The 20879-nt window shown below is 53.9% G+C and overlaps 1 protein-coding gene across 1 annotated transcript; it reads right to left on the bottom strand.

Annotated features, from left to right (window-relative positions):
* Positions 1 to 610: 610 nt before the first annotated feature.
* On the bottom strand, positions 611 to 18958 carry RHOBTB2 (Rho related BTB domain containing 2). Its single transcript, XM_068553049.1, has 10 exons — positions 18901 to 18958; positions 14066 to 14267; positions 13330 to 13433; positions 12618 to 12803; positions 10916 to 11934; positions 10507 to 10625; positions 7855 to 8005; positions 4122 to 4210; positions 3192 to 3297; positions 611 to 1981 (listed from the first exon to the last, which is right to left on the bottom strand). The coding sequence occupies exons 1-10, from the start codon at positions 18930 to 18932 to the stop codon at positions 1764 to 1766; spliced, it is 2226 nt and encodes a 741-aa protein (XP_068409150.1). The 5' UTR covers positions 18933 to 18958; the 3' UTR covers positions 611 to 1763.
* Between the last annotated feature and the right edge of the window lie 1921 nt (positions 18959 to 20879).

The raw sequence follows: 20879 nt of genomic DNA, 5'->3' as shown, positions 1-20879 counted from the left end.
CAGACCTAAAGCCAGCCTCTTGGTGGTGAAGCCCACCTAGGGCCCTGGGACCGAAAACCAGTTCCTCTTCCTAAAGCATCTTTCTTAGACGAGGTGACTCCGGAGCTCTGAGGCCAGGAGCTCAGTCTCTCTGGCTCCACCTTCATCAGAGGGACTCTGTCCTCTAAATCTACAAAGGGTGTGGGGAGTAAGATACGGATCAGGGTTAGAAAACGCGGAGAGGGTCAGTTGCGACCCAGCTTTTCCCCAGTGGGGCTGCAAGCTACTGTCTCAATCCTCCACAGTCCTCCAGTCTCCTCCCTCCTCTTCTCTGGACTGACCTTGGCTTTGCTCCTGTTCAATTCCCCCACTTTCTCTCCTTCCCTTTTATCACCAGCCAGCACTGAGTAAGATCATGTGCTATGATCCTTCATTACAGGGTCTCCTATTCTCCATGTCAGTGCCGTTCTCCTGACCTTTGACCCCCTACCACACCCCACCCCTCCAACACATTCACATGTTATGGAGTTACCCGCTGAAGGTGAGGATAGCCTGATTCTCATGATGGGGGAACACGTGGCTCCAACGCCACAGCGATCCCTGAGCCCACCCTCCCCACCCCCGAAACCTCATCCCCAGCATGCTGAAGGCACGCAACGTGCTGCCCAGGGTCAACCAGCAGGGCCGGGGCGTCCTCGGTCACAGCCGGTGACACTGCTTTCCTGAAAAGCACTGGAGTCAATTCCACCGCCTCAACCATTGCCTCATCCACATGGGGAACCCTGTTTGGCTTTATAGAAATGTAAGCCATACAGGGTCTTTTTCTGCCTTTCTTCCTTTGAGGGGATAGAGGCGACAATGTTTTTGTTGGTGGTGATTCTGTTCATTGTTGTTTGGGGTTTTTTGCTAAATTTACCCTACCCCGTGAGAAGCCGTGCTAACCAGAGGCAGGGGGAGGAGCCCAAAGGAGCATGGGATTGCTGCACCCAGGCCCCCATCACTCCCTTCCTTCTCCCCCCTGTTCCAGCTGTCTCCTTTGGTTTCCATCTCCAAATCTGAGCGGTGAAGGAGGGGGGGAGAAAGAAGTTTCTCACTGCACCAAGAGGCGCTGCTTCTAGGCCTGCAGCTCTCAGCAACCTCTGCCGCCCTTCTCAGGCCTGGATGCCCACAGCCCTGGGAGGGATGCTGGCAGAGGGCCAGCCTTCCACTTGCGGCCTCTGGCAGCTGCACCCCAGGGGTGAAGACCTTGAGTTGGGTTCTGAAGGCTTAATTTCTACCCTGACTTCTCCAGTGAGGATTTGAGTAGGTTCCACGTGCAAATGCCCACAAAACATCTGCAACCCTCCAAGTCCGCTGATGCCAACACACGATCAACAGAGGTAGGACCCTGCCTGCTCACTGCCGCTCACGGGGAGGGGGCTGCCTCCGCAGACCAAGACACACGGCCTCACGGCTGGGGGAGTTTCCATTTGATTCTAGGGCTCTCCGACCCAGAGACCAGACGCCACAGCCCTCAGCTCTTTCCCCGCTCCCCAGCTCCCAGGGGTTGCCTCCTGCCCTGCCGTGGAATCGGGACCTCTGCCCGGGCCCCTGCTCTGACCCGCGAGGCCTGGCTCCTTCCTCTCCCTGCTGAGCTCTGCTGGCTGGTGAGAGCGGCTTCTCCCCGCAGGGCCCCGGTTATGTGAGCCCTCTGTCCCTGGAAGGTGGAGGGGGCGATGCAGAAGGGCGGAGGGGCAAGAACACGTGGGGACAATGGCAGCAGGCCAGAAGAGCGTGGCAGCGTCTCAGACCACAGCCGAGGAGGAAGATGGAGAAGACGAGGAGGTGGCTGAAGAGGACGGTGAGGAAGGGCTGTTCCAGAACAGCCAGCGCCGCTTGGGCTGCCGCTTCAGGTGGAGACAGTCCTCCTTCTCGCGCTCCTTCCGGGCCCGCTGGTAGTGGTCCTCCTCCTTCAGGTACCAGACAGGCGGCCACCGGTGCTTCTCAAAATACTCCTGGTTTTCTGCAGCAGAACGCAGTAGGGATTGATGAGGAGGACGTCAGGAGAAGGGGCAAGAGGGACTCCCACCCCTGCCCTGCTGCCATGGGACCTGCAGACGGCCTTCAGTCCTGCCAGGACCACATCCCTTCACAGAGCCCCCTAAAGAGAGCCAGGTGCCCAGGGAGTGGGGCCGACGGTACGTGCCGGGGAAAGGCATTCCCACTTGTGCTATTCTTCAAAGACAGAGGGAAGATCTACACAGGGCTTTAGTGTGTGCTGAGAATAAAGTAGGCTGAGGCAAAGGATGAGGGAGAAAGGGCAAGCAAAGCTGTTGGCAAGAAGATGCTCGGCTTGCTTGGGGCGACAGCAGAGGTGGCTGGCAGAGCTGAGGTTTCGAAGGGAAGTGGGGATGGGGGCGTTGCAGGAGGTCAGACGGGAGGGGAGGCTGGACTGAGGGGTTTGGACCTATTCTGGAAGGCCGGGGGGGCACCACGGGAGTTTGGAACCGGGAGAGTGATGCGATTGGAGCTGTGCTTTAGAAAGAAAATGCTAGAAGGGTGAAGAGGAGAGAATGGGGGTGGGAGAACTGGCAGGGTACAGCGAGAAGCTGCTAGCGGGCAGGGGGTCACAGCAGAGTGGAGGGCGCCCAGTGAAGACCTCAAGACGGAGCGGCAGGAACTCGCGGAGGCCAGAGACACCTCTCCCTGGAGCCCATGCGCTTCCTGTGGGCCCCAGGACCTGAGACATCAATTAAGCAGAGGCCAAGCTGCAGGGACCCCAGAGGATACCCAGACCTGTGTTGCCCAGGCTGTGACTTGTGCCCACTCCTAGGTTATGAAATTAATGTCATGGGTCATGAGCAGCATTCAAAACAATTGATATATTTTTCTACATGTGTACTGGGTCACAAGATAAAATGTATTGCTTGTCGTGGAGTCTGATCCAAAAAGGTCTGAAAAATACCAAGTCTAGTCTGACTGTACTTATGAGAAACAGAAGCCCAGAGGGGCAAAGTGAGTTGCCCAAGGTCCCCGAGGGAGCCCTGCCCTCCACGCCAGCACTTTTCCCGGGCCCCCCTCTGCTTGGCTAGATGCACCTCTGCAGGCTGCTCCCCACCCACAAGGTCAAGTTAGGCCCAAGGGTCTTCGGCAGTCTCCGGGTGCCCTGGGGTCAGGTCAGAGATTTGGACCCAAGCAGAGGGAGGAGCACAGGTGCAGCCGGGGGTGCTCACCTGGGGACATGGCCTTCATGTCTCGAGGGAACTTGCGACACACGTTGTTGTAGTTGGTGCAGATGTGGTGGAGACACCAGTCAGCCAACTGATACGCGCAGTGGAACTGGGAACAGACGGGAGCGCGTCTGTGCTGGGACCCCAGGGGCGGGGTCTGCACACAGACATCTACAGTTGCCTTCAGAGCCAAAGCTTTGGTGCGGGTGGGCAAAGGCCCTGAGTCAGAAAGACTCGAGAGGCACCTCGAGAGGCAAGGACACGCAAGACCATAAGGGAATGACGCTGGATTTGCTCCTTGGCACTGTCACGACCACCACCTCACCTCTGACCTGTCCCCGGCAGCCCCAGAAATCCACATTCCTATGGGGCGCATCCTGCTGTGTCTGCCCTCCTCAGATATGACCCCTCGTCCTCCCCGCCGTCAGGGACCAAAGCAGCCTGCACTAAGGTGCTGACAATCAGGCTCAGAGAACTGACTTCCCACGTGTGTCTGCCATGCTTTCACTTCGTAAACGAATCTTTACTGGTAGAATTTCTGGCACCCTGAGGGCCAGTGCGGGAGATTTCGCTTTGCCTGTTTGGGAAGATGGAGGTGGGAAGTTCATTTTAGATGGAGGGTCCTCAGTGTGCCTTAAATGACTTCAGCAGGCAGCAACCACATCTATACACGATTCTGGGCTTCCCTCCCCTGTCCTACGGTTTCCTGAAGTCTCTGTCCCTTCCCCCCGTGGCCAGCCTCTCCTCTTGGCGGGGTAGGGTGTATCCTCTGGCCTGGAGGATGAGATGGGCTCTGCCCACTCAGGGAACCAAGTCTGACAATGGGTTCCCTTCCTACCCACCACCTCCCAGCCCCTCCCCATTCGCTGCCAAACGGGCAGACAGAGCCCAAAGCTGAGAATGTTGGAGAGATTCCTTCCCCTGCCATCCTACCTGAGCCAGTTCCAGGAACACAAGGACGTCCCCATCGATGTCTACCATCATCTGAGTTGCTTCCATCAGCCCGGTCACTGTGTATTGCTCTGTGACACACACACAGCCAGGAATGGGCTGAAGAACCACAGGAGTGGACAGGCACTTGCTTATTCCCCCTGGCAGGGGCCCATTGCAGGGCAAAGAAAGATCAGGGCCAGGGGTAAGTCCCAACAGGCCAGGAAAGGCCACAGGAGATATAAGTCTGCTCCTACCAGCGAGGAAACTGGGATTAGAGCAAGACTTTCCCGGTGGAGTGGAGGTGGGAAGTGAAGGAGGAGATCAGAATCACCTAAAAGGATTTTTCAAGCTACATATGTTGCACCAAGTAGTTATATAGGTGGGGTGAAAGCCCTCACCCCCCAGAGCAGCCATTGAAACTGATGGGAGAGGGTATTAAACCTCAGGTTTGCTGAGAACTATGAATTAGAACTAAGGATTAAACCAAGTTGTTCGTATTGATTTAAATTTTGTTAACAAATTGTGTACTAACCTTGCATTTCATGTTAAAACGTTTCTATGGAAGAAGTAAACACTCTTAGTCCTGAATTTTAACTGTATCACTATGAACTCATAAAGTATTTTATCTTTAAAAATATATTTCCCAGCTCAGTCCATGGAAAAGACCTAGAAACAAGAGCCATCCCAATAGCAAAAGCATCTCTAATGCACAGATCGCAGCCTTGAAATCCCATTTCCAACTACAAGAAACCAGGACTTCTTAGAGAAATGGCTGATTCCAGGTCTGGGGCAGGAAATGTACAAGAGGAACCTGGAACATCTTGTCATTCCAGATAATCGGAAAGCTCAGAGACTCTGCAGTCAACTGGAAGAGACTCCTACAGGCTAAGGGAGCAGTAGGGTATTTGAGCTTCCATAAAGCTAATTGCAATTATTTGAAACCAACTGAGTATGTTCAAATCTGAGAGTTCATAAGCATACTTAATAATAAGAAACTAATTGGTCACTCTCAAAGGATAGGAAAACAAATGTATCTTGAAAACTGGTAAATAAAAGAATCAAGCATTCACCTGCCTGTTCTACATGAACTATACCACTGGGTAAATGAACACTAGGTGAGGGCAAGTTTCTCTCTCTTTAGAAGTATTCCAACAGGTAAAGAAAAAAATGACTGAATTGGAATATTACCATTTCACAACACCTAATAAATTAATGGATCCAGGCAATGACACTCAATGGTTGCTAACGTCCCAAAAAGAGAGAAAAGCAGACAATCTATGCTTCTTGATGAAAAACAGAAACAATGTATGAAGTAGTCTTACCAAAAGGAAACTGAATGTGAATCTGATCTAGCCTCTAGATCCAATGGCCAGTTTACAGGAAATATGGTGTACTATAGAAACGCAATCAGTAAAAAAAAAATCTAGATTTCCTAGATCAGTGGGGTTTTTCCAACAAATTACAAGGGAAAGTTTTTTTTCATGGACAAGGTACTTATAGATTAAAAAAGAAAAAACGTAAAGCATATATAAAAAATAAAATCATGCTATAGTGTTTAAGGATGCACATTTGGATGATAAAACTATGAGGAAGTGTAAGGAAGTGAGGCCATAAAAAATATCCTAAAAAAGAGTAATAGGCAGAGTCATTCCTCCTGGGGACGGGGGAAGGGCCCGTGGTTGGGAGGGACAGGTGGAGGGCTTCTGGTATGGCCGGCAAGGGTCCCTTTGCTTTGTAATAATTCATTAAGCTGACCATATATTATGTGTATTTGTGTTATATTTAACATTAAAAAAAATTTAAGCTTGGGACTTCCCTGGTGGTGCAGTGGTTAAGACTCCACGCTCCCAATGCGGGGGGCCCAGGTTCGATCCCTGGTCAGAGAACTAGATTCCACATGCATGCTGCAGCTAAGAGTTCACATGCCACTGCTAAGCCGCAACTAAGGAGCCGGCAAGCCACAACTAAGGTGCCCACGTGCCATAACTAAGGAGCCCACCTGTCACAACTAAGACCCAGCGCAACCAAATAAATAAATGTTAAAAAAAAATTTTAAGCTTGAATTAATAACTTCATAGGAAGCATATATCACTAAACACAAAGCACCACTTATTACACCATACTTGGCATTTTCCACTGATCCTTGACAAGGTACATGCACAACACATTTTTTAAATATGTTTTTTGGCACGTATGGAGCATTTCACTGGAAAACTCATTCAATGTTATTTTCTATAAGCCTTTCCACGGAGCAGTGATTAACATTTTTAATCGCTACCTTGTGAAAATTACCCATGTGTGCTTAACCAGTGGCGCCTATTTGACTCGTTTCTGATCGCCTGCCATGATGAAACAAACTTAAACACCTTTATATGTTTTTTTCATGTGGGTCACTTCTTTGTAGATAGCCTCTCAAACGTTGAATTACTCGGTCTAAGAGTTTGGACAGTTTTCTGTGCTCTGGGAAGGCCACAGCGCTTTTTCATGGATGGCCACGGATGACATATTGTTGCAGCTCTGATCTTTATTATTTATTTATGTATTTATTTATTTATAGGCCACACTGTGCGGCATGCGGGATCTTAGTTCCCCGACCAGGGATCGAACCCGTGCCCCGTGCAGTGGAAGTGCGGAGTCCTAACCGACCACTGGTCTGTCAGGGAATTCCGCAGTTGTAAGCTTCAGAAGCCTCTCTCTCGCTCCCTGCCCTGAAGCCCTCGGTGTCCCCTGGACTCCCTCTGCAGAGGGAGTTAAGGCCCTTAATGTTAAGGTTCAGCTCCTAACATTTGGTTCTGATCAATGATTTCTCCCTTCCTCCTGGGACCAAGTCCCACCTTTCAACTCATTTCTCATCATGGGATCACTGCTTCCCTCATAGCTCAGTCCCAACCTTGATCATCTGCCCAGGGCCCCAGCAGCTCTGACACCGGGTCCTTCCCTGAACCTCAACTCAGTATCTGAGGCCCTGCTCTCTGCCCCCTGACCCGCCCAAGAATACTAACCTCGACATCAACACCAGTACAGGTAGCAACGCCAACACCAATGCAATGCAAATGTTGACTCCAACCTCAGCAGGCCCCAGACACCCCTCCTCGGGATGGCACCATCTCTCCTGCAGCCCTTGGACCCCGAACTCCTGCTCCTTGGTCTCCCTCCTGCCTCAGTCCCTGCTCCAACCCATCTCTGGGGTTGGTCCCTCCTGAAAGCTGAGCTCGAGCTCTCAGGATCTACAGGGAATCAAGGAATTAGGAGTGGCAGGTCAGTGTCTGCTGTCTATTTCTAGAAGAAGAAAGGGAAAGTGAAGGTGGAAGAGAAGAAGGAGGAAGAGGGAAAGGAGAAGAAGGAGAAGGAAAAGGAAAGGAAGGAGGAAGGGGAGGAGCAAGGGGAGAAATGAGGAACGGTGTTCTTTTCTTTCTGACTTCTTAAGCTTGCATGAGTGCGGCCAAGCTAATAAGAACACCAGGCCCTGGCGTCTGCTGGAGCCCACTTTGCTGGGCCAAGATAACCTCTGGAGAGAGCCTACAAGGTGCTCCCACCGAGGATCCCTCTCACACATTTCCTTACATCCATGTCCCCACCCAAACCCCAATACGCACCGACGTATTTCACTTTATGTAAACGTATTCCCTGGGTGCTCGTGGCCTGTCCCCTAGGAGGAGACAGGTGAGAGGAGAAATCATGACTCCTGGGGGTCCCCGACTCCTCCTCCCGGGAGGCCCCGGAGCTTAGTTACCTGTGAGGGCGACCAAGTGTGGCAGGCAGAGGCGGTTGGCCAGGATGATGAGCTGCATGTCGTCCAGGTCGGGGCTGGAGGTGAACATGCCGGTGTACAGGTATTCCAGCACGGCCCTCATGCAGCTCTTGCTCGTGTAAGGAAACACCACCTGCGGGTGGGAAGGAACAGAGCAGGCTGCGGTGAGGTCCAGCTGTAGGGAAAGAGGAACTCGGTTCCGAGGGACTCAGAAGGCTCTGGCCCACCTAGCTGGGCTACTCCAAACAGGCAGCCACCCCTTCGCGGCCCCTGGACCTGCTCAGAACCCCCCTTCCCCAAAGGCTGGTCTCCCACAGCAACAGCCTGTGCTGAGCCCAGCTGCTGAGCACCTATGAGCAGGGCTCCAACAGCTTTTAAGAGGACCTGGACTCTTGCTAGCATCCTTCCGGCTTGGAGGATGTGTGCAGGAGTCCTTCTGGTCACCTGCACCCAGCCCCTCCCAGCCCTTCAGGGAGCAGTGCAAGTGGGATGCGAACGAGCAAAGCAGACACCAGCTGGTGTCTCTGGGCTACTTGAAGCTGCTGCTCTGGGCCTCTGGGATCTCTTCAGAGCAGCACCGACACAAAAACCGCTTTCTCATCAGACGCCGGTCTCTCCAGGCTGCACTGGGAATCAGCTGGAGCTTTACAGCTGCTTCTGTGGTAGTGGTGGGCCCCGCGGCTTTGGAGAGTCCCCAGCCTCACACTTTTGCACATCCCAAACCAACTCACGCTTCAAGGAGCAGAGACGACTCAAATCTGAACCCCTCCACTTCGCCTACCGGAAGGACGTCCTTCCCAGAAATTTTAGGAAATCCCTACTCTGTATCATAGGACGCTCTGCTGCACTGTTCTTCGTCCGGCTTTTCATTCATGTGTTTGCTGAGCACTGACTAAGGGACCAGCGCTGAGGAGGGTACTCAGCAGAAGTAAAAGGCCCACTCCCTACACTCAAGAGAAACCACAGACCAGCTGGGGAAACGGGGTGTGGACCCTCAGAACTTGAAGCCACTGCACACAGAAGGACCTTGTTAATTGCAAGGCTGAGTGATGGACAGTCAATGGTGCAGGAGTTCAGAGAAGATGGAGAACAGGGCCACGGCCTGGGCTACTCGGCTTGGCTGGGAGAATGGAAAGGCGAGAACAGACTTGAGAGAATAGACTTAAGAGGATATTTCTAAGGACACACTGATAGGCCCCTTCCAACTCTTGCGTTTCCAGTCTAGGTGCCCAAGAAAGCAGCGGTACCAGTGAGAACAAGGGGTTGGAGTGGCCCTGATTAAGGGAAGGGTGATTGCATGAAGTGTTTCTTTCTAGTTTCTGTATTCTGATGCTTTGAAATTTGGGGCCTTGCTGACCCTAGAGGGACTTCCTAGAGATAATAAAGGACTCACCTGAGATCATGCCTTTCATATGCAAACCAAACAATCCAGAGCCCACACCCCCAGTTATCTCCTTTATCTGCTCTCACACTCCAGGCCACTCTCCCCCTGCCCTAATTACCCCAGGGCCAGGTACTAGATGACTCAGGACAGCCCCTATGCCCCAGAGCCTGAGGAAATTATTCAAACTAGCCAACCCTAAGCCTGTTTACCCTGCTTCACCTGTTCCTTCCCATGGAAGAGACAATAAAGGCTCTTGCCCACAGTTCCCCTTACTCCCTCTGCCTCATGACCCAACCTGGTGCTTCCCTGAATGTCCCCAGATGCCGTGTGTGCCCCTCCCATTGAGATCTGTGAGTATAACAATCTATCTTTTTAATGGCAGTTTTTTCCTGATCTGTTGGCTTCACCATACCTCAATAATAATAAAACCTACATTTAAAAACAGTGATGGCGGGGCTTCCCTGGTGGCGCAGCGGTTGAGAATCTGCCTGCCAGTGCAGGGGACACGGGTTCGAGCCCTGGTCTGGGAAGATCCCACATGCCGCAGAGTAACTAGGCCCGTGAGCCACAACTACTGAGCCTGCGCGTCTGGAGCCTGTGCTCCGCAACAAGAGAGGCCGCGATAGTGAGAGGTCCGCGCATCGCGATGAAGAGTGGCCCCTGCTTGCCGCAACTAGAGAAAGCCCTCACACAGAAACGAAGACCCAACACACCCAAAAATAAATAAATAAATAAATAAATAAATAAAAAACAAATCCTTTGGGAAAAAAAAAAAAACAGTGATGGATTCAGTTTGGGACACACTGAATATTTTTCTAGTTATTTCACATGGGTCCGAGAGAAAGCAAGGTACAATGTATAGAGCCAAAGAATCAGAAGTCTTGAGTTCAAGTCCTACCCTCTCCTTTCTACTTACAGAGCTTTGCATGAGTTGCTTAAACTTCTCAGGTCCTCACCTTCCTTACATGTAAAGGGGAAGGCTACGCTATAAGAGTCACGTGTGAGACAATATAAGATAACGAATCGAAAGTGTCTTCTAAACTGTAGAGTTAAGATGTTACCGTAATTCCCTATCCTGGTATACTGGAAAGTCCTTGGCTGTGGGAACCATCTCGTAAACTTCTCTCGGGCCCATCACTCAGTGGTTTGCACATAGTCAAGGCTGAAGAAAGTACCATTAAGTGACAGATGCCTCAGATGGGAAGGGAGTAAGTCTCTCTCTTTCCCAACCGTTCCCATTCTAGCCTTACCTCCCTAGTGGAACTCTCCACAAACGGCCCCCCAAACATGGCAGCCATCCAGTCACAGCTGGAAATCAACAGGGGCTTGTGGGCGCTGATGGTGCCATCATCCAGGACGAAGGTCACATCTGTCCGGGTGGAGAAGAGGCATCACATGAGCATGTGGGGAAAGAATGTGGGACAACCAACCCCAAGGGTCAACAGTGCACCCAGACAACCTGCTTGCTTCTGAGCCACAGGCTGTGAAGTACTATGTGACCACGCTCTCAGGCTGGGGACACTGGGCTTCAGGAGCAGAGCCACTGTGTCTCTAGGACATCAGCAGCTGAGATGACTTAGAATGCTGCTTGGACCTCAGAAGGCTCCTGGAGGGAACTCCCCTGCCTTCTGGACATCAGCTCCTAGGCACGTTCCATACCTGAGAAGGTGCCTTTTGCCAAGCACTCCTTAACCCGGTTGGTCCGGCGGACGTGGAAGGCCTTGGTGATCTCCTGGTTCATGAAGGCCTCATTGTTGAGAATGTTGGCCACCATCATGCGCAGATCAAAGACCTCGAGCAGCTCAGCAATGTGGGCGATGTGCATAAGGTCCCGCTCGTTCTCGTCCAGCTCCCCTGTGTACAGGTACTTGAGAACAGCCCGGAAGGGCCCCGGCTGGATGGAGTTGTCCATTTTCACCACCACCATCAGCCGGGATTTGTAAGTCAGTGGATCCTCTGCCATCTCTTCCTGGATGCTCACAAAAGCTCTGCTCCAGGAAGACAGCACTCGACCCCTCCCAGGCAGGTACCCTGTCCCGTTGCCCCGTAAGATCCCGTCGCTAGTTGAAGCCCGGAGCCCAGCGGGCCCGGAGCCCCCGCCCTCCTCCACGCTCTCGCACACATCAAAGCTGGCTGCCCGAAGCAGGAAGTCCCGGCCGTGGTGGTGGTGGTGATGGTGGTGGTGTTGATCAGGGTGACCCCGGTGGTCCTCCGGACAGGGGCCCCCTGACCCTGAGGGGCCCCCCAGATCCTCCTCACTCAGGTCCATGAGGAACAGGTCGTAGAACTTGGAGGAGGAAGTGGAGAGGTAGATCTTGTGGGCAAAGATGCGCACACGTTCCTGCAGCACCAGGATGACGTCCGCGCACAGCGGGTCCTCCAGGAGGTGGGCGGGGCACTCCTCGCTGCTGGAAGGGGGGTCGGGCACCACAATGATGGGGGGAGGCGGCTTGGGGGGCAGGAAGGGCGCCTGCAGCAGAGGCCGCTGCACATTGCGGAGGTGGGACTTCCAGAACTGCAGGTGCCGGCGGGAGATGAGCGCTGCACGTATGGCGTTGTCAAAGACGTCCTTGATGCCGAACTGGGCCACCACGCTGGTCTCGTAGTAGGGGATGCCCAGCTCCTTGGCCACCTCCCGACCCTTCTCCGGGGGAAGGATCTCATTGGGCTTGATGGGCCTGGCAGGTTCAAGAAGGGAAGCCAAATTCATGTTGGTGGTAGAGAGCCGGGGGGCAGGGAGAGGCAGCTCTCCAGAGCCTGTCTGTTTTTCACTAGGCTGGAGGGTCTCTCCTCAGGATCCGTGTCCTAAGCCCCATTCCTGCCCTGCTCATTTCCACTCCCTTTCTCCTCTGTCTCGCTAAATCCTACTAGTCCTTCAAGGCTCACTTCCAATCCCCTCTTCTTCCAGGAGGCCCTCCATATCTATGCCAGGCCCTGGTGATCTCCCCAGGAGGTTGGTGGTAGCGATAACCACCTCTCTGGCAATTAGCATGCAACATTCCACGTTGGTTTTTAACATGTTCACCTATCAAGTTCATCTCCCAGCAAGATTATAAGCCCCTTTCATGCAAAGACTCCCTCTCCTTCTCTCCTCATGATGCTTAGCCCAGTATGGCCCACTCAGTGTGTAACAGATGGATAGCTGGATGGATGGATTGATGGATGGATGGATGGATGGATGGATGGATGGATGGGTGAATGAAAGAATGAGAACTCTTGTTGTCTCCCTACATGAGCTAGCTTCAAATGGAGGGAGAGATGTGAGGCTCAGTGGATTCCCTCAGGACTGAGCAGGAAGCCGGGAGACACCCCCCGCACCCCATCTGCTGCCTTCCCCTCCCTAGGCACCAGCACCCCCTACCTAGCCAAGGGTCTCCTGGCCCTATTGACAGCCTCCAGGTCGGCGTAGCGCAGGTCCAGCTGGCAGCCCACCAAGATGACAGGTGCTCGGGGGCAGAAGTGCTTGATTTCTGGGTACCACATGGTCTTGACATGGTGGAGGGAGTTGGGGTTGGCAATGGAGAAGCACAGAACCACCACATCGGATCTGGCGGTGGGAGAGTGAGGTTACAGGCAAAGAAAGCTAGTGGTAGGTTCCCTGCCCCTGGAACGAGGGAGAACACACATACCCACCTGCACCCCCTACGCTATAGTCCCACATCTGTCATATGGATCTGCTCACATGATCTTACCCAGAACGTATAATAACAGCACCTCTAGTTTATGCACCCCTAACTTAGCATTTTAGAGCTTTCAAAGACTCTTGTTTTGACCTCACAGCTATCCTGTGAGTTAGAAATGACCACTTTTTACCATCTCATCTGCGAAAACTCATCTCAGAACAGCTCTCCTAATTGCTCAGAGTCGCAGAGCTACTGCTTCACAGGGTAGGACTCAAACCAGGCGTCCTGATCGCAAACCACCCAGGCTGCCGCCCCCTCGAGGCTCTGCCCGTGCTGCTTTCTCCACTCCTTCCTCCCAGGCTCAGTTTCACAGAGTCGCTTCATACCTCGGGGAAAGCAGGGAAAAGCCATCCACTTGGCTCCCCGCAGGCAGCCGGGGGCCTTCCCTACCTCCCATAAGCAAAGCGACGGTCTTTGTGGTGATCTCCAAAGGTGTCCCAGAGGCGGAGGGACACGCTGACATCATCTACCACGTCTCGGGAACGTTCCAGCACCTGTGGGGGCAGGGAGGGGGACAGGAATCTAGGGCAACGGTTCTTGGAGGCCCTGCGTGCCTGCTCACTCCTGAGGGTCCTGCAACATGGGGGCTGGAGGGACACCTAGTGCCTCCCAAAGTGTGCCGTAAAACACCTTCATCCAGGTGCCATCTCTGCAGACTCACTAACAAGAGCTGGCCAGGAGGTGAGAGACTCTCAGAGGGCAGACCGTTATGGGAGTGGACGGGATCTCGCAGGGAGCCTGCCCTTGTTCCCAACTGTACCTGCCAATTGGACACTTCCGAGCCTCTGATCTTTTGGTATCATTAGCTGGCAGCTTCTTTCCTACCGCCAGCTCTCATCTCTCCAAAGCACCACCCCTTTCCCCCCTTCAGGGCTCCCCATTACTGGGGGCTATGATTCCACAAGATGCTATGCCCCAGGCACCAGCTCAGCCGTGCAAAACACAAAGGGCCAAGGACCCCTCCCCTGGAGTGGGGGGCTCCTCTTAGGCCTCCCTCCCGGGGCTCCGTGCTCTTCAGCTGCCTCCACCCGACCCCTAAGGGGCTTCCATGAGCTCAGCACGGGCCCCGTTTGGAGTGATCCCTGGGGAAGAAGCCCAGATGCGCGGCATGGACGCCCAGCCTTACCTCCTGACACACCCGATACTGGTCGATGGCCCAAACTGTGGGCACGTGGGTGGCGAGCAGCTGGTACTGGGTGAGGGTGGCATTGCAGGCCCGGGCACAGATGAGCCTGGTCTTGCCCACAGCGTTGTCCCCCACTACCACGCACTTGATGGTCTCTACGTTTGGCCTTTCATAATCCATGTCAGAATCCATTAATTGGGACCTGAGGGAGAGGAGAGAAGCGGTGAAGACAGCTTTGCATGCCAGCCCCCGGAGGGCCGGGGCCAGCTGCTCTCCTCAGCCAGGGCTGCCCCCTCTCCAAGCATCTGAGCGGAGAGGAGGAGGAAGGAGCGGGCGGCTTTCTGGGCAAGAGCTCTGCAGGGGCCCGAGGAGACGGGAGCCCCTTCAGGCTGAGAGGCGCAGCTCCACCAGGGGAACCTCTGGTCTCCCTCCTGTTGCCACCATCCTCCGGTGGGGCTTCGGGATGGGGGGGATGCCTGAGAGAGATGCCCAGGCGGAGTCTGCCCAGGGCCAGTCCCCACCCTCCCGGGCAGAGAAGTGTCTGCCTAGGAAGCTCAGTCATCATCGGCTCTCCTTCTCCAGCCAGCAGGGCTGTGGCAGCAGAACAACAAACAGCTGAGAGAAGCGGAGTCACGGCCAGGTCCCCACCCCTTCCCAGCATGCCCGAGGGCAGGGCCGCTTTAAAATTTAATGGACTTGTCAAAGCTGGGCAGCAGCTCTCCTGGCCTCCACCTTTGTCTCTCTCCCTCTCTGGTTGTGGATTTCCAAGCCCCAGCCTGCCCATGGCTATCCTTCAACCCCGGCCCCCTTTATGGAGATGCCAGAGTTTTTCAGCCCAGGCTCTTTGGGCTGAGGAGGCTTCCGGATGCACCTGAGCAGTCCACAGGCCTCCCCGCTCCTCCTCTGGGCCTGTCCCGTTGCCTGCGTGGCTCACTCAGCAGCAGGCCCTGTTTTGAGATGGCAGTGGGGGTAACTACGGGCCTGGGATGATACACCCCACGGCTAATAGACCAATGGGCCTTCCCATCCCCTACCCAGGCCTACCCTCCAAGCATCCTGCAACCAGTTTCAGGGGAAGTGAGATACGCTCCTTTCCGCACTTCTCCTTCCTGGGGAGGAGGGTTCTCAGGCTGGAAGCCCCCAGACACTGGCAACCCTGGAAGGAAGCTCGCTAACTTGACTGCATGGGTAATGGGGAAGCAGAGAGTCAGAAACTTGGGCCTGAATTTCTGGGCAAATATTTGCCTTCGTTTCCTTCTGTGTTGGGTAGAGAGGAAGCGGCTTGCCCACCCACAGAGAGGGATTGCTCAAATCAACAAACAGAAGTCCCTTCTGTAGTCAAAATGTCATGTCAGTGTTTAAAAAGCTGTCCCCAGGAGGGGGCCCTCGGCTAGAAGGGGCTTTTGCTGGCAGTCTCGCAGTTGGCGTCCACCTCCTGGAAGAGCTGAAGAGAGAGGGTCGGGGTAGATGCAGGCGTTATTGGGAAGCCTGGTTTTGCCAGGGTCATTGGCCTGCCCCTGCTCACATTCTCTGTGCACCTGAAGTCAGCTGGGGGTTGGAGCAATTTGGAGGAATCCTTCCCAGGCCAAGGAAGGCTGAGCTCAGAGGAGTCCTGGAGGCTGCCCAGGCACCCTCACTGCTGAGCCATCCAGCCCAAGAGTCAGGCCACCATGCCGGGCTGTAACTGGATGCCAGCATGCAGGAATGCAGACCTGAAATATCCAAGTAACGATGGCAACTGGGATTTGCTCGAGTCGACGCATCTCAGCCACCTAAGCAAAAAGTACAGCAAGGACTTTTCAATGAGACAAGCGCCTCCCCCTTCTTGGAATTTTACAGGATCTAAGCAACAAGGGGTCTCCGTGCAGGTTCCCCCCAACCCCCCCGCCAGTCTCCAGCGCAGTCGTCTGCCTCATCCCTTCTCCTTCCTCTGTCCCTGCTCGCCCTCCCCAGCAAGCAACCATGATTCTGCCGACCATCTTGCCTCCCCGCTGCTCTCTCTCCTGAACTGAGGCCCGGGAACCCCACGTTGACAGCTCCTGGTCTCAAGTCAGGCAGCGGGGAGGATGTGTTGGCGCTAGGAGGAATCTTCTGGGTTGTGGTTTCTGTTTTATCGATTGAAGAACAAAACAGATAGAATCCCAAATACAAATACATGCAGCTGTAGGAGAAAGAGAAAAACCTACTAGCCCACAGAACTTCCTTCTCAAATTTAGATTCCATCGGCACGGAGGTGTGTAGGCAGCAGGGGGGACGAGGAGGTACGGAGCAGGCACACCAGTTCTTACATCCGGGAGCAGCTGGATGGCGAGGAGGGTGTCAGAACACCAGCAGAGCAGTTCAGTGCTGGTCCAAGATCACCGAGTCTATGATTCAAACACTCAGGCACACCTTACGCACCTCTGTGGTTAAGCAGGGGCCAGCTCACCAACAAGCGGGAGGGCGACACTGTGCTGTGAGTTTAGACAGCAGACCTGTTGGGTGCCGCTCCAGCGGAGCAGCCCCTCCCCATCCATTCCCCAGCTGTCCCTGAGTCCTTCCCCAGCTTGTGCTTTGACTTCCTCCCGACTTTTATCATTCTCACCCACTCCACCCCTGTGCCAACTGCCTGACTGGCGACCTTCATTGTCAGATCTGGGAAAGGGCAAATCACTTCACTTCTCTGGGCCGCAATCTGCTCTTCTGGAAAATGGGTATGAAGGCTCCCAAAGAAAGTCTCCTGAATCTTGGTAAATCCACGCCAAGAAAGCCTGGGCCAAAAGGAGGTATTTGCCTTCTTATGTAATGTGGTATTATATAATGCTGGATTACATATCTATATGTGTAATTATCTCTCTCTTTAAGATACACACTGGCCCAATTAAGCCAGCAGAACTCTTAGTCTAATCAGGCCTGTCTTTAGAAGCACCTGTACTGGAGATATGGTGCCACTGCCAACAGTAATGTAATTTTTGCTCAAGAATATTGCTACTTTACTGTATCACTGCTTATATACAATGGCACAACCCACTCAGTAAGCTTCTCAACTTCCCCCTTCCTTCTGGCACTCTCTCCTTCAATGACTCTAGACTTTTCTGCACAATTGCCTCATCCCCATTCCTTCTGAGCCTCCTGACTAACCTCCATACGCTATGGCTTCCTCGCCACCCTGCCCTGGCTATCACGACCCCCAGGCCACTCCTTTCCCTCAATGATCCCAGCGTCACGTAGGTGCTCCCTTCCCACCCCATCCCATGATCCCTGTTCCCTTCTCCAAAAACAGCCTCCTGCCCACTGCTCTCCCAGCTCTTTGAACTCAGGACAGGCCAAAATGAAAGGTGTGCTCAGATTAGCTGCAAACCTCACCGGCTCCCAGTCCCACACCCACACACCTACACACACTCTTTGCAGAGCCCAGAAAAGCCCCTCTTTCCCTCCCACAGCTGATAGGAGGCTTGTTCATCTGTAGCTGCCCTAGTCTGGTTGTCAAGGAAACAACAGAATCTCCCTGGGAGCCTGCTTTGTCTCCTAGCAACCAATACCCCACATCCTGCATCTTACACAAAATACAAAATATCTTGAAAATGAAGGTAAAAATCAAGGAGGATGTATAGGATCAGGAAGAGAAAAGCAGAGAGGGTGGCCTTCCAATTAAAAGAGGCTCCCACCCAGGTCACTGACATTGTAACATGGGGGAAGGCAAAGACATGAATCCCTCCACAGACCCGATGGGCAGCAGGGCCCAAAGGGATCCTGAATGGTCATATTAACAAAAAATGCAAGCCTAAACACAGAATAAGCCTCTTCAAACATCAACAAACAGCCCTAAGGATTTCTCCCAGTAGTTTGGCAGAACTCAGACGCACAGACTGCAATGGAGTGTGTGGAAAGAAACATCTCCAGAACAGCGAGCAAAACACATTCCATTGGTTTTTAACGGAAACATTTCCACCACTCTGGACCTTTTTTCCTGCACACTGTTCTGCACACACATGCAAAATAAAAATTAAAAAAAATTTTAAATGGGGAAGGGGGAAGGCCACGACACGCCACGGCAATCAAGTCATCTTCCTTTCCCTAGATAAACCAAGAAAATGTTAGTCCCCCGCCCCCTAAGACCCCAGCAGCCGAAGCTATAGCCCAGGCAAGAGCGGAAGCCCAAGGGAAGTCAGGAGGGGCGCAGACAGGGCCCGGGAGGACGCAGAAGGGGGGAAGCGGCGCGTTTCCAGAGGCTGCTGGCAACCCAGCCATAACAGAAATTAATCATTTACTTACACCGCTACATGTGACGGGGTAATTTCTAGTGTAAGGAACACATCTCTTCCTGCTAAGCACGCTCATTTTAGTGAAATGGCTGGGGTCACTCCGCGCGTGCAAGTCAGGACGATGCCGGCGCCGTCGCGCTGCTGCCGCTCTGGTTCCGGGCCCGGTTCGCGTTAGATCAAAAACTCTGACAGAGCAGCCCGGGCCGGACGGCGGGCAGGGAGCGGCCGCGCGCGCGGCACTGCAGCCATTGCCTCTTCCGGATCAGCATCTCCCCGCGCCCCCGGCGCCCAGAGTCATGGAGGCACGCCGGAGCCGGGCAGCTGGCGGCCGCTCCGACCTCCGCGGCTGGGCCGCGCCGCCGCCAACGGTCCTCTGGCTGTGGAGGCTGGAGGCAGCGAGCAGGAGTGGGCTAGAGTGGCGAGGCCGCCACTGCTACGCGCCCGGGCCCGCTCCGAAGGCGCGGCCACAAAGACGCCTAGCGCCGCAGTCCCAGGGACCGCTCGCGACCTCCTTTTTTCATTCACAAAAAAGGGAAAGGAAAAAAAAAAAGAAAGAAAGAAGGCAGGAAAAAAGGTGGGGCAAAATCGTACCCAGGACGCCAGCCGTGACAGGTGCCTACCATCTCGGCGCTCCGTTGGTGGAAAGGGGTCGGTGGGCGGGGAAGGGGCGGAGAAAGAAGGGGATTGGGCGTCTCGGAGGCCCCGCCCCCGGCCCCGCCTCGCGACGCCGCTCGCTCCCTCTCCTCTTCCCCCCACCTCCCCCCAACTCCGGGAGGGAAGCGGCGTAGAGGGTCTCGGCTCGCCACTCGTGCTGGGGCAGCGTCCCTCTACCTGGCGAGGATCAAAACCTCACTGGACTCCCACGGGGTTCCCCCCTTTCCTCCGGGAGGCTGAGAAAGAACTCCTAGAACATCCTAGTCCGCCCTGAAAGGGGTGCGAGTTAGGGAAGGGGAACTCGACATTTTTGCCTTGACCCTGACTTAGCCCCAGGCCTCCACCGCTTCCCATGGGAAAAGGAAGACAGCGTTTCCTCTGCCGGCAGGGCTGTTTTTCTGGCATTTGAGGGCCTTCCTCCCTCCATCATCACCCCTGCAGCTACAGCCTATGTCTCCAATTTCCATGGCCCTTAATGAGTTTCAGGGTGGGCCCTGTACCACCTGCACCTGTTTCCCATCGAAGCCTTCCCCCCCCCCCCCCCCCCCCCCGTCCCTCTTCTCCAGCAGGCTCCACTTCCATCCCACATTCATCCTATTGCCACCTGGCGTTCACCAGTATCTTCTGCCCTCTGAAAGAAATACCACGAAGACACTAGCCCTGGAGACATTACCTAAGGCACCTTTGGGCTCTCTGTCTCAAAATTCTGTAAAATAGATTACAAGGGATGACATCTGTAATGTGAGTGGTCCTCAAAGGAAGTTTCCATGTTCAAGGCTAGTTTGATTATGAGGATCTTGACTGCTAGTAATTACAGTAGTCAGCTCAGTCTGGTTTTATCCATCTTGTCGATTACCTCTGGACAATTTTTAAAGCCCAGATTGACGTGCCTCCCACTTAACCCCCTCCATCACACCTCCAACTTGTGCTCTGAGAATGCAAATCCACTTTAATACTAGTTTCTGCAACATATAACTGCCAAAAAATAAAGCCAAATAAAAAATGAATTTTGTATTGTCTGAAGCATGCTTCCCATCTATGAATGCATATAATTGGAAGTTGCCCACCAAGGTGTTCATGCTTTCCAGCCTGGTCCATGTTCAGTAAGTGCGTGATTGGTGAGGGATGCTTCCCCCACCTCCTTCTGAATCTACCTAGAGCTGGAAAAAGAGATTAAGCATGATCGAGGGTGCTACTAGTTAGGATTCCCTCTTCATAAAACAGAGTAATGGTTTGAACACAGGCTTAGGAAAGAAACTCAGCTGTGTACAGGTGTGCTCCTCCCACAGGTTTGGTGTTGAAGAGCCTCACCCCATCCTCTGCGCCAAGAGCACAGCATGAGATCTCTGCATGGGCACCATGGGGGGCCCAGGGTGTCTGACATCCTGATCCCTCCACCCACTCCAGAGCACCAGCCTGTTGGCTTCATGTTTCACACATCCCAGCAACAGGCAGAGCCCCAGTGCAGCACAGAGCAGGAAAAGAGAACTGACCTCTCCCCAAAGTCATGGGGCAACAGGGCTTGCAGCTATGCGCCCTTTCTCTTTTTGGAGAAAGAGGCACCAGATCACAGCTTTTTCTCCTCATCAGGGCAACTGAAGATTCTCAACTCAAGAGGCAGATCACTACCAAGACCCAGCCCTCAGCCTCTGCCCCAACTGTGGCCAATGCCAGACCTTCTTCCCACCCAACCCTGGCCCTCAATTCACGCCTCCCAGCTACTCAAGACAGCCTCAAGATCTTGGCTACCAGGCCAAGGATCTGGCTACCATGTTTGCTTCATCTTTGCCAGCCCTCCAATGGAAAACAGGGCCATTCCCTGAGGCTGGGTCCCTCGCCAGCAACCAAGGAGTTGTCAGTGGCCCGCTCTGAGCCCTCTGACGCAGGCCGCAGCTCCCAGCCCTCAGCAGCCTCTC

Source organism: Eschrichtius robustus, chromosome 10, assembly GCF_028021215.1.
Source record: "Eschrichtius robustus isolate mEscRob2 chromosome 10, mEscRob2.pri, whole genome shotgun sequence".
Lineage (NCBI taxonomy): Eukaryota > Metazoa > Chordata > Mammalia > Artiodactyla > Eschrichtiidae > Eschrichtius > Eschrichtius robustus.
Note: the sequence above shows the minus strand (reverse complement) of the source record. Positions and strands in the feature narration are given on the sequence as shown.